The sequence below is a fragment of the Chiloscyllium plagiosum genome, unplaced genomic scaffold, assembly GCF_037043375.1.
Source record: "Chiloscyllium plagiosum isolate Xiang-an unplaced genomic scaffold, Cpla_swu_hap1 HiC_scaffold_3, whole genome shotgun sequence".
In the NCBI taxonomy this organism is placed as follows: domain Eukaryota; kingdom Metazoa; phylum Chordata; class Chondrichthyes; order Orectolobiformes; family Hemiscylliidae; genus Chiloscyllium; species Chiloscyllium plagiosum.
This window is the reverse complement of record NW_028270141.1, coordinates 21,872,183-21,885,588: the sequence shown is the minus strand read 5'-3', so window position 1 is coordinate 21,885,588 and position 13,406 is coordinate 21,872,183. Positions and strand designations below refer to the sequence as shown.

The window sequence follows — 13,406 nt, the reverse complement described above, 5'->3', positions numbered from 1 at the left end:
AATATGGAAAAGATTTGTGTCAATTACTAAAGTCCTAACTGTACTGATATAATAATTCTCAGTTTTGTAGGAAGATTTCCAACTGATGTTTATCACGTCACCCACAGATTTGTCTGTAAAGTTCCCCATAGTGTCAACACTTGGTAAATGGTCATTTTCAATTGTCTCAATTTTTATTTGTTGTAACTGACAAATCATACATCATTCTGACAATAAAGGAATCTTTGTCTCAATGAAATATTTAAGATTGTGATTGATCCATCACCTTTTGGTGAAAGAAAATATTCTAGTTTTATTACACTGTGTAATAATCATGTTTTTATCTTCTTTCCCCATTTAGGTAGTTGGAATATTTGCAGGCTTTGGTCTTTTGCTGTTAGTAGCGTCACCTTTCCTCCTACTGGCCACACCATTTGTTCTTTGCTGCAAGTGCAAATGTAACAAAGGGGATGATGATCCTTTACCCACATAGACCTGATGCTCGGAAACAGGACAACAATATTTAATGAACATTTTTGTTGTTTTAACTGCAATTTTAAACTGTCTTATTTTAGCCCATCATATATCCCAGTGCCAAAATTTGCTTTCCTGGTTTCCACCATTTAATCACACTCCAGAATCTGAGAGTGCCATAAGTTAAAACACAAAATTTTAAACCCGGTTTCCCAGACAAATTTAGTTATTCAAATTAATGAACAGAAATGTGATACTCTGCACGAAGGCTCTGGAATATGAATGGTAAGCTCAGAAAAGTTCTCATTTAAATGGTTTCAAAAAAGCAATATCCTTAACAAGGTACTGCTCTTCACTTAAGTACAAAACATAGGTTATATGAAGGATGGAAAAAAGTGCAATGTTGTATTAAACAGAAAATGCACAGCAGCTGCTTCAGATTTTGTAAAAGCAAAAGGCACACTAATATTTTAGACCTGATGTCAGATTAGAAGGTTGTAATAAGTCAGGTCATCTATTTATCAAAATAGGTGCATTCTTATATTGCAAAAAACACACATATCGCTGACTCTAAAAGACCAATAGTCTAGTTTACTGTATAAAAGCCATCATAAGACATTTTGTTGATTTGAATGAAACATTTAAATGTTTCTTAATTATTAGGTGATTTACAGCTGCTTTTTACCTGAATCCATCTATAGTATCTCCATCTTTATATGTTTTTATTTTTTAACTTTCTAAATTTGTAAAGGTGTGCGGAATCTTAATAGTTACCTGCAATAAAAGGCTGAAGTTTCCTGGTACTGTAGAGATGTGTTTCATGGCAAATGTCAGGGAAAATGGGGGAAGAACATATTCCCAAGACCTTCCTGCCCTTGGGGTGGGGGAGAGGCGTTTGCAGGAGGGAAATGGGAATAAGATGGGTAGCTCAGCCATTGGGGCAGGCAGCCAATTAAGACTATAATTTCAAGCTATTTTCTCAAGATGCAGGTAGGATTTGGCATCTCTACTGCCAACATATTATGTGTCTTACCATGTGGTCTCAGTTGATATTCTAGATGTTGGACATGTACTTCAGCATCAAGGGTTGCAGCTGTAACTTTTGTTACATTTGTTCTCACTCCCTCTCACTGCCTTAATGGTTTCATCCAATGATTTTGAGCCTGTTTCTCTCCTAATCCAGTCCTTGCAATTTACTAATTTATCTGTGGGGAAGAGTTGGAGGAGTGACTAGTAACTGGGAAAAGAAACTAAAGGGAAAGGGAGTGACGAGGACAAGATTCCCAATGGTTCACCATTAGTTTGATGAACCAAATCTTCCGGCACAGAAGAATTGATAATAAATATGTTACAAAATAAAAATCAAATTGAAGAGCAAAATCGAATCACTAAGTTCGGTGTTATTGTCAATCAGTTATTTGCTATCAATTTTGCTCTATATTAACATCACATTGTGATATGTCTATGCTGTCAATCTCTACCTTACAAGCCATTTTATTATAATGGCCAAAACTAATCTCTATAATGATTTGTGTAAAACTATGAGTTACAATCACCAGCAAGAAAGAAGTCAAAGTCCTTTGTTTTTATTAAGTACCGAAAGTGCAATGGGCTATTCAAACATGTTGTGTTTGTGCCTTTTTCTCAATTCAGTTGAGTCTTAGCATTTTATTTGTTGTCATATGAAAGAATGGGAAGATGTAGACAAGCAGTTAATTTGTGAGGAAGTATAAATTAAGCTCAGCACCAGGTAATGAAGGAGGTGAGGGACAGTTGCAAAGTGGAGTTGAAATATGAAACGGAATGAATGTTTGAAAGTATTCAGGGACATCTGGCTTTCATGTGTTGAAGCTTTAAAACCTGTCTTCACTTGCTGTCAGAACAGTTCTCCAAAAGAATTCTTATTTAGTAATGTTCAATTAACCATCCAGAAGTGTGCACTGAGCAAGGTAGCATTGTGAAGACCATTTGTTACATTTTTTATTTCCCTGAGTCTTTTTTTTGGGGGGGGGGGGGGGTTCTCCACCAGGTGAGCCTTGACTCCAACTGTCACAAAGATAGCCTTCACTTGATCAGATAGTCAGATTGATTAATTACATTCCCAGGGATGGAATGGCATTTCACTTTGTTTCAGCCTATTTATTCCATGATGCAGACCATGTTTTGGCCTTTGATGCCAAATAGTAAAAGACTGTTAAAAATTACAGTGACACAAAATACATATTTCAGTAGTTACTAAATACCTTTTGCAAGCAGAAGACAGTTAATGATCATGCCTGTTGTGTTACGATATATTTTTGTATTTTTTTTTGGTTCTACCCTCGACAGAAACTACCTAGTCTGACTGTTCTATAAAGGGGCTAGATATTACTTGCTTCCGCCAATGAGGAGGGTGCCCCCAGCCTTGCACCTTTCCCGTCATCCGTGAGCTCACCTCACCCCCATACTTATGAAGGTTGGCATATGTCAAAATCAGCAAACCAGCTCCTGTATGTGAATAAATAAGAGTTAAGTTCAGTTGACTCCAATATTATCCTGACCAGATGGTCATGGGGCTGATGTGGCAAGAAGGTGGGAGACAACAGACCATTTTTCTTTAGAGAAGTTTGTCAAATGCAAGGAAGGAAGGATGTATATGTCAAGGGCACCACATTCCTCCCAACCCCCACAGACGATAGTGCCGCTACCTTCCTCCCACATGACCTTGAAAATCCACCCTTCCAATCTCCCAAACTGGTCAAAATCTCTCCCAACCACATCCCCCTGGTTTATCTGGGTAGGGATTACATTGAACTGCCTTTTTAGGATAAGTTGCCACGATCAGAGAGTGGGAGTTTCTCTCCACGAGGGGTAATTCTGCACTAATTTAGCCCATCCACAGTGTGATATGGCTGTGACACCCACACGTTCTCTGCTTCTCAGCTGGCTGCAAATGTTTTGCCCCCAGGATGGATCATCTGCTTCCCCTTGACCAAGACATAGTACAAACCTAATTTGAACCAGCCAAGTTAAGAAAGGCTGATTTAAATTAGCATATTAAAAAGGATCATAATTTGAACCAATCTTGAAGATGTTTGTATTTGTATTTAGTGATCTTATTTCCTTCCGTAGATTCCTGACAAATATTGTAATAATCCTTTAAAAAAAAGACATTTTTAAATCTATTTTTAAATCTCTCTCTCTCTACCAAGGTAGAATTGTATAAGTCAATATCTTGCAAATAAGTTTTTTTTTATATAATTTCTTTGGCCTGAAAGGACTAATGACACTATAACCTCCATTGTTGCCCATGAACCGTCTTTATACAATAAGTGTTATTGTTTATTGTTATACAATGTGATCAAATATTGCAATAACAAGTTGCAACACTTATTTGGAGAATCATAAAATCCCTACAGTGTAGAAGCAGGCTATTTGGCCAATCATGTCCACATCGACCATCCAAAGACCATCCCATCCAAATTCAAACCCTACCCCTGAATTTCCCCATTGCTAACCCACCTAACCAACATATATATCATTACAAAAATGTGAATGCAGAAAAGCAAAAAAGTTATTTATGAAAGGAACAGGATTGTGTAAAGCTAGAGATCACAATGTTTGGAAGAAATTCAGCTTGTTCCAGTTTCTAACGTGGAATGGGTAATGTTATCTGAACCTGTGCCTCAATTTTTAAGAAATTAGAAAGCATTAGAAACCTAATGGAGGCCTTGAGTCTTGCCCTGGTTAAAATATTAATGATGTAGAACAGCTATATGAACCATGCATGGGGAATTTATGCCATGAATTTGAATAAACACACTTGCAATGGGGTCAAATGTTGAGAGCTCAATTTACATATACAAGGCCACAACTACTGTTCATGTGAATGCACTGCCCAACACAGTACTCCAGAACAAGCCTCACTAATGTCTTGTACAACCTCAACCTGACATCCCAGCCCCTATACTCAAAGGAGCATTGAACAAAAGTGTGCTAAACACCTTCTTAACCACCTTATCTACGTGGGACACAAATTTCAAAGAATGATGTACCTGAACCCTTAGGTATCTCTGTTCTACAACACTATCCAGAGTCCTACCATTAATTCTATAGGTCATGTCCTTGTTTGTAATACTGAAATGCAACACCTTTCATTTATCCAAATTAAACTCTAGTCGCCCTCTTATAGAAACAAAATTATTAAACTGGAGACGATTCAAAAGATTTACTAGGATTTTGCTGGGAATGGAAGGTTTGATATGTAGAAACAGACTGGATAGGCTAGGACCTTTGTCACTGCAATGTAGGAAGTTGAGGGCTGACTGTATTAGGTTTATAAAATCATGAGGGGCATAGATAAGGTGAGTGATAAAGGATCTTTCTCCCCAGGGTGGAGATTTTCAAAACTAGGAAGCATATTTTTAAGGTAAGCGGAGAAAGATTTAGAAAGGGCATGAGGGGGGTCCTTATCACACAGAAAGTGGTTCGTGTGTGGAACGAACTGCCAGAGAAAGTGGTAGATGCAGGTACAGTTACAATATTCAAAAGACATTTGGATAAGTCCATGAACAGGAACCATTGGACAGATATGGGCCAAGCGCAGATCGGTGGGGCTAGTTTAGTTTGGAAACATGATCAGTGTGGACTGGTTTGACCAAAGGGTCTGTTCTCCTGATGTGTTTCCTTATATCTCTATAACTGGAAAGCACCTGGGTTCCAGCTTAGCAGCTGCCACACTCCCAAGGAGGATCACTCTCAAAGTTAACAAATCAAGATCCACCCTTCCTGGCTTTATACCTGAATAAGAAACAGGACGTGTTCAACTTCACTCTGTAGAGTCATAAACATGTTGCCCTCCCTCCCTCCCCCCAGAATTGCATCCTCCCAATCTCCTTGGGTTTTATAGTTGCATGCTGTAGGGCTTTGGAGCGACATAAAACTTCAATTTATATTCCCATTAATTTGTATCAATTGGAAGTTGCTAAAACCTAACATATCTTAACTAGGATATCTGCCAGTAAGAAAATCTGCTCAGCACAGCACTTCACCAAACCTCAGATCATAAAACTCAAAACACAAAGAAAAAATCACTGAAGAAAGAAGATGTGTACAAATGGCTGGCTGGGTTTTGACAGCAGCATTGTAAGAATCAGTTCTTTTCCAGTGCTTGGAAAAAATATAGTTTTTTTTCCTGAAAACAAGTAAAAAAGAAATTGAGAAAGTCAACTTTCAAGTAGATGACTTCAGATTGATACAGTTGGAAATCACAGTGAAGTGTTTGAATTCTTGCTTGTCAATATATTGTGAGTCTGAAAATCCACTATTGTGAGAGTGGACATGAAGGAAGTGGGCTTAAGAAATTTCCCAGGCCCCACTTGTTCATTTAGTCATCACTTCAAAATCAGTGTGATGGTCTGGACTCACCTTCATTCAGCACCAAAGAAAATAATCCCTTTTATTTGTAGAAAATATACTGTGGAGTTGCTGCTCAGTTATCACATAAACCAGATGATTCATTCCATCTATCCTGATATGTTTCCCTACTATAATTTTTAAAGCCTTTAGAATTTTGAGAGAATTCTCACCCAAAACAGGAACCTATTGGAAATTCTTCTAATCAGCCTGTTCATTGGTGTTAATACAACCTACGGAGCAGGGAGCTTAAACCCGGGCGTCCTGACTCAGAGGTAGAGACCACTTGATTACCACTCTACAGTGAGAACCAAAGGAACCTATTGGAGGAACTTGTGCAGGATCTCAAAACCTGTGTGCATTTACTCTGGAAATGTCCTATCTTGAAAAGGACATATGATCTCAGAAATTGTGTCCCTATTTCAGACGTACAATTTGCAGAACACAAGCAGACATTCAATTCAACTGTCTATTTCATCTAAGCTTATCAGCAATATTGCCTGTCCCTTTTTCTCTCTCTCTCCAAGTACTTAACTATGCCTTTACTTCAAAATAAAGCCCCTGGCATTACTGAGTTTTCTTTAGTCATTATGCTAAACGTATTTTCTGTACACATAGGTAATAAACAATTTGATTTGTCGTGGATTTTTTTTTTGTTTACAATCGAATATAAATATTACTTTAGGGAAAATAAGTACAAAGGTTGTCTGTGACAAACCACATCATTTAGCCTCAGTACTTTTTAAAAACATTGACGTATCTTACATTGTTGAAATTGCCCATTTTTCATTTATTTAAGTTCTATATAATCAGTGTAGCAGAATAGTAATGCTTGTTTTGAGAATGTTTAATGATTTCTTTGTGGCCTGTCGTTTAGTACTGAGATGTTGCAAAACAATGTTTTTTTTGTGCGCGTCTTAATGTCTTTTTATATTAACGATAAGGAATGTATAACTAATTTCAGCTTATTTTTCCTCCTTTCTGAGATATTTCCACGTGACTTAAACCCGGTCTCTCCTTCCAGTTTTGTAATCTAAGTATGTAATCTAAAGGGGTCAGTTATTAATGCCTTAAAATGTTTCTGTGAACTCCGTTAATGTTAGCAGAGCCTGTAGATAAAACCTAGAATGCTAATGCAGAGTATTTGCCTAATCTCATATGTTTGAAGATCTTGTTATCTCTGTCCTATGTATTGCTAAGCATGGAAGAAACTTGTATGTAAATAACTAAACGTATTCCTGCATTTAAAAAATATATAATTGGTATCTCATTTTCTAAAATAAAAGAATGCAAGTACCCATTATTCCTTTGTGTTGCTAAAATTGAATTTAATTATATACCTTTGCATTTCAAATTTGATCAAGTATTTCTGAGGGGTTTCCACTACATAGAAACAGTGGTACACTCAGTTCTGAAACAAGGTCTTGGTCATTTTCCACTTGTGTTTAGCTGCAGCTGAACAATAATGAAATTCTATTTCAGTGAGTCCCTAGACCTCAATCATACCAAAAGCTGCATACTTTATATTGCTCCTGATTTTATGCAGTAAAGGAAGTGCAACTTTCATTGTTGGTAAGTTTCTTTATTCATTCATGGGATGTGGGCATCACATGTGGGCTGGATGAGCATTTATTGCCCATCTAATTGCCCTCGAAAAGGTGGTGGCAAGCTGCTTTCTTGAACCGCTGCAGTCCACATGCTGTAGATGGACCCACAATATCATAAAGGAGGAAACTGCAGAATTTTGACCAGAACCTGTGCAGGAACGACAATTTATTTCCAAGTCAAGATGGTGCGTGGCTTAAAGGGGAGTTTGCAAGTGGTGGTGTTCCCATTTGCTACCCTCTTAATTCTAAATGGGTAATGATTGTGGGTATGGAAGTATATTCCAAGGATCATTGGTGAATTTTGACAGAGCATCTTTTTGATGGTACACACTACTGGTGCTAAGCATCATTGGTGGAGGGACTGAATGTGGTTGTGATGCCAAGGGTTGTTTTGTCCTGAATGGCATTGAACTTCTAGGCTTGAAACTGCACTCATCCATGCAAATGTGGAGTATTCCATCACACTCCCTGACTTGTGCCTTGTAGGTGGTGGGACAGGTTTTGGGGAGTCAGGAGGTAAGTTACTCGCTGCAGGATTCCTACCCTCTGACCTGCTCTTGTAGCATTGTATTTGTGTGGCTAGTCCAGTTCAGTTTCTGGTCAATAGTAATCCCCAGGATATTGTTAGTGAGGCATTCAGTGATGGTAATGCCATTGAATGTTAGAGGGCAATGGTTGGATGAAAACTTCCAAAAGAACTTGGGACAAGAAGTATGCTATTCAAATACAGCTAACATTTTGAGTCTATAATAAAGCCACAAGGATGAAAATATTATTCAGAAATAATAATTACAATCTGTAGACAACCCATAAACGGTGATTGTTGACATTTTTGTATTGGTCTATTTTATACTTACCTGTAGTGTTTGATTTAACACAGTTGATGAAATAATGAAAATGCTGGAAATACAATCTAAAAACAGAAAAATTGTAACAGTATTCAATAACATGAGGCACAGCTGAGGAAAAGAAAAAATTGGACTTTGTAATGCTACACCAACCAACCCAGATTTTGATCAGGACATGGGCAAGGCTGGTAGGTGTAGGGAATGTTGGATGATGGGAGAAATTGAGGTTTTGGTCAAGAAAAAAAAAGTATATGTCAGGTATAGCAGCAGAGATCAAGTGAATCCCTAGAAGATTATAAAAACAGTAAAAGTATATTTGAGAAAAATCAGGAGGACCAAAAGGGAATATGCGAAAGCTTTGACAAATAAGGCTAAGGAGAATCCAAAGGGATTCTACAAATACATTAAAGACTGAAGAGTAACTAGCGAGATAGATAATAAGGCCCCTTAAAGATCAACAAGGCGGTCTTTGTGTGGAACTGCAGGACAAGGGGCAAGATACTAAATGAGTATCTTGCATCAGTGTTTACTGTGGAGAACAATATGGAAGCTAGAGAACTTGGGGAAATACATAAAGATATCTTGAAAAATGTCTGCATTACAGAGGTGGAGGTGCTGGCTGTCTTAAAATGTATAAACCTGGACAAATCCCTGGGACCTAATCAGGTGTACCCTAGAACTTTGTGGGAAGCTAGGGAAGTGGTTACTGGGCCCCTTGCTGAGATATTTGTATTACCAATAGCCACAGGTTTGGTGCCAGAAGACTGGAGGGTGGCTAACATGGTGATAACAAAAAGCCAGGTGAGCCTGACATCAGTGGTGGGCAAGTTGTTTTAAGGATCCTGAAGGACAGGATTTACATGTATTTGGAAAGGCAAAGGCTAATTAGGGATAGTCAACATGGCTTTGTGCGTGGGAAATCATGTCTCAATAACTTAATTGAGTCTTTGAAGAAATAACATAGAGGATTGATGACGTTAGAGCGGTGAATGTGATCTATATGGACTTCAGTAAGGCATTCAACAAGTTTCCGTATGGTAGACTGGTTAGCAAGGTTAGATCACATGGAATACAGGGTGAATGAGCCATTTGGATACAGAACTGGCTCAAAGGTAGGAGACAGGTGGTGGAGGGTTGCTTTTCAGATTGGAGGCCTGTTACCAGCGGTGTGCTATAAGGATCAGTGCTGGGTCCGCTGCTTTTTGTCATTTATACAAATAATTTCATTATGAACATAAGAGGTATGATTAGTAGGTTTATAGATGACACCAAAATTGGAGGTGTGGTGGACAGCAAAGAGTACAATAGGACCTTGATCAGGTGGGTCATTGGGTCGAAGAGTGCCAGATAGAGTTTAATTTAGATAAATGTGAGGTGCTGCATTTTGGAAAGGCAAATCAGGGTAGGACTTAAACACTTAATGATAAGGTCCTGTGCTGTGCTGCTGAACAAAAAGACCTTGGGGTGCAGGTTCATAGTTCCTTGAAAGTGCAGTCTAAGGTAGATAGGATAGTGAAGAAGACATTTGGCATGCTTTCCTTTATTGGTCAGTGCATTGAATGTAGGAGTTGGGAGGTCATGTCATGGCTGTATAGCACATTGGTTAGACCACTTTTGGAATACTGTGTGCAATTCTGGTCTCCCTGCTGTAGGAAGGAAGTTTGATTAGATTAGATTAGATTAGATTACTTACAGTGTGGAAACAGGCCCTTCGGCCCAACAAGTCCACACCGCCCCGCCGAAGCGCAACCCACCCATACCCCTACATTTACTCCCCTACCTAACACTACGGGAAATTTAGCATGGCCAATTCACCTAACCTGCACATCTTTGGACTGTGGGAGGAAACCGGAGCACCCGGAGGAAACCCACGCAGACACGGGGAGAATGTGCAAACTCCACACAGTCAGTCGCCTGAGGCGAGAATTGAACCCGGGGCTCTGGCGCTGTGAGGCAGCAGCGCTAACCACTGCGCCACCGTGCCACCCTTGTGAAACTTGCAAGGTTTCAGAAAAGATTTATGAGGATTTTGCCAGGGTTGGAGGGTATGAGCTATAGAGAGAGGCTAAATCAGCTGAGACTGTTTTCCTTGAAGTGTCGTAGGCTGAGGGTTGACCTTATAGAGGTTTATAAAATCATGAGGGGCATGGATAGGGTGAATACCCAAGGTCTTTTCCTCAGGGTGGTGGAGTTAAATGTAGGGGGTATAGGTTTAGGGTGAGAGGGGAAAGATTTAAAAAGGACCTGAATGGGAACTTTTTCACACACAATGTGGTGCGTGTATGGAATGAGCTGCCAGAGGAAGTGATGGAGGTTGGTACAATTACACCGTTTGAAATGCAGCTGGATAGGTCTATGAATAGGAAGGGTTTAGAGTGATGATGGGCTAAATGGGACTAGATGAATTTAATATATCTTAGCTCGGCTGTGTAGATGGACACCACTGCTTTTGCCAAATTGTTGGCTTTTTAAAATTCACATGTGGGACTTGGGCATTGCCAGCTGGCCAGCATTTAATGCCTGTCCCGAGTTGCCTTTGAACTGAGTGGCTTACTCCGCCAATTCTGAGGGCAATTAAGAGTCAACCACATTACTGTGGGTCTGGAACCACATGTAGGCCAGACCAAGTAAGGATGGCAGATTTTGTTCCCTGAAGGACATTAGTGAACCAGATGGGGCTTTTTTTTCCTGACAATCATCTCATGGTCGTTAATAGATTCTTAATTTCAGATTATTATTGAATTCAAATTCCGCCATCTGCCGTGGTTAAATTTGAATCCAAGCACACAGAACATTAGTTGAGTTTCGAGATTAATTGACTAGCAATAATGCCCCTAGGCTATCGCATCCCCAAAATAGTTTAAAATTATTAATATTATTAAACATTGCAAAGAAAAAATAGTGGGAAATGAAAAGCTAGTTTTTTGTCATTAAGCCTGAAATTGGAAAATCATTTGTATTTTTGTTTACCCTATTCTTCTAATCAACCTATTCAGAGATATCATTACACACTTCTGGAGCAGCTGGGAGCTGAACCCAGGCCTCCTGGGCCAGGGGTAGGGACACTACCACTGCACCACAAGAGGGACCTAACTGTGGGACACTTCACAAATTTATGAGTCATCCTTGTGGAGGGGCCATGCTAATCTTCTCTGTATCGTTCCAACTTTAGTATTTGTATGTTAACCTATTTCACACAAATCAGCTAATTCCCAATTTAAAATAGCTGCCAGAGGGACTTTGGATATCTAGTGTACTTGAACTCAGTGTATATTGTATTACTTGAAAGTGGGAAGTTTTTCAAGAAAGCATCAATTAGATGCTAGTTATTCTTTAAAATAGGGTAGCAATTTGAATTTAAAAAGACACTTCCACTGCAGCTTAAAGGGTTTCTTTGTGAGTTGTGCTAAGCATCTAACTTTATCTGCTCAACCCTCCCCCACACACACTCCGAAAATTTCTTCTTTACCATTGTTCAATGAAATGTATGACTGATGATGATAGGTCATTGCACTGAATACGGTCCTGTATTAGAAATGCGCATGTGGTATCCAGGCTCAAACTACTTGAGGCCCCTGAGGACATGCTCCTCTCTCCCCTCTTCTTCCATCCTGTAGATGACTATCTCCATTTACCCAACTCAATCCATGCTTCCTGATTCCACCTCAAAATCATTACAAATTTACACCCTCGGTATATGTGTCCTGCAGCTCCTTTTCCAGTGCACTAATTAAAAGATAATAGCTTTTGGGTTGGCATGGTGGCTCAGTGGTCAACACTGCTGCCTCATAATGCCAGGTACCCCAGTTTGATTCCATCCTAGGGGGACTGTCTGTGTGGAGTTTGCACAGTCTCCCTTTGCGTGGGTGTCCTTCATGTGCTGTGGTTTGCTCCCACAGTCCAAAAATGTATAGGTTAAATGGCTTAGCTATGGGAAATGCAGGGTTACAGGGAAAGCATAGGAGGTGGGATAGTCTTTGGGAGGGTGGGCGTGGACTTGATGGGCTGAATGATCTGCTCCCACAGTGTAGAGATTCTAACTGACTCTTCAACTGATTAGAAAAATGTTTCTGTTAATTTAAAAAGCATTGTTTCCAGATAATAGCTGGCACATCTTCACTGCCTGTCAGAAGTTCAGTTCTCTTGCTCATTAGAAATAATCTTTTCTCTTATAGCATGTCAACTGTTAAAATGTAAGCTCGTAAAAGGCTTCGGTTCTGTTCTTGTATCTTAAAAGTCCTTTTTAAATTTTGCACTTCTGGACAGGATACAAAAAGAAAATTGCATTTCTTGTATTGTGAACAATGTGGTTGATTCATAACCATCCTCTGAAATGACCTGTTAATTATAGTAAGATTCAAGTAAATCATGAAGGTACAACTGAATCTGACATCAATGAGAGGGTGGATGCCAATCTAGAATGAGCAGTGAAAGAGAGAGAGGTCTGAGACACTGCACTAGACAGCTGTATTTGATAACCTACCACATAAAGGTATAAATGAAGGTGTATTACAATAGGAGACAAAGTGAGGGAGTCACACTGAAAGGAGTAAAGTTACTGATCAAAATCATAAGGACAAATTGAAATTTAAGCAAGACTTCTTCAAAAAAAACTCTACAAGCCAGGCCAAGCTAAAAATGTAGTTTCACAGAGTGGAATTCACTGAATGAGTCCCTGAATGTCACACCTTATAAGCTGCTGAGGAAACTTCAAAGAGAGGCACCTAGATTTCGAAGGGCAATGATGTAAGGTTATCTAATTACCTTCTCTCAGCAAGAAAACTCTCTCTTAGAGTATTCCTCTCTTAAAGTAATATTCCAGACAAGATATGAATTGAAAGATATGTGCTCTCGCCTTCCAGTAATATACACAAGGGGGGTTAAAGTCAATTGCAACCCCTGGTCTGTATGCATTAGTGGACTGATATACTAATGTATGTTGAAGGACACAGCTTAAAGATGACCATCAGGCATCATTGCACTGCAACTAAAAAGAAAAGATACTTTGTTAACCTGAATGCCAGAAACCAGTCAATAAGCCAGACACTGTCAAATATAAAGAAACAAGACAAAAGAATTTCAGCAAGAATCTCCAAATTGACTG

At 39.1% G+C, this 13,406-nt stretch overlaps 1 protein-coding gene and 1 non-coding gene across 9 annotated transcripts in view; one reads left to right on the top strand and one right to left on the bottom strand.

Annotated features, from left to right (window-relative positions):
- LOC122541537 (putative E3 ubiquitin-protein ligase RNF144A-A) overlaps window positions 1–7,150 on the top strand; it is a 74,353-nt gene extending 67,203 nt beyond the window's left edge. For all 8 annotated transcript variants that reach the window (XM_043678407.2, XM_043678399.2, XM_043678384.2 and 5 more), the window contains one exon: window positions 341–7,150. In XM_043678407.2, coding sequence (XP_043534342.1) covers window positions 341–472 — 132 coding nt within the window. In that variant the 3' untranslated portion in view covers window positions 473–7,150. The remainder of the gene's footprint in view (window positions 1–340) is intronic.
- Window positions 7,151–11,391: 4,241 nt separating this feature from the next.
- Window positions 11,392–11,500, bottom strand: LOC122548709 (U6 spliceosomal RNA). The gene has a single exon (XR_006311320.1). It is a non-coding gene; the product is annotated as a U6 spliceosomal RNA (small nuclear RNA).
- Window positions 11,501–13,406: the final 1,906 nt, after the last annotated feature.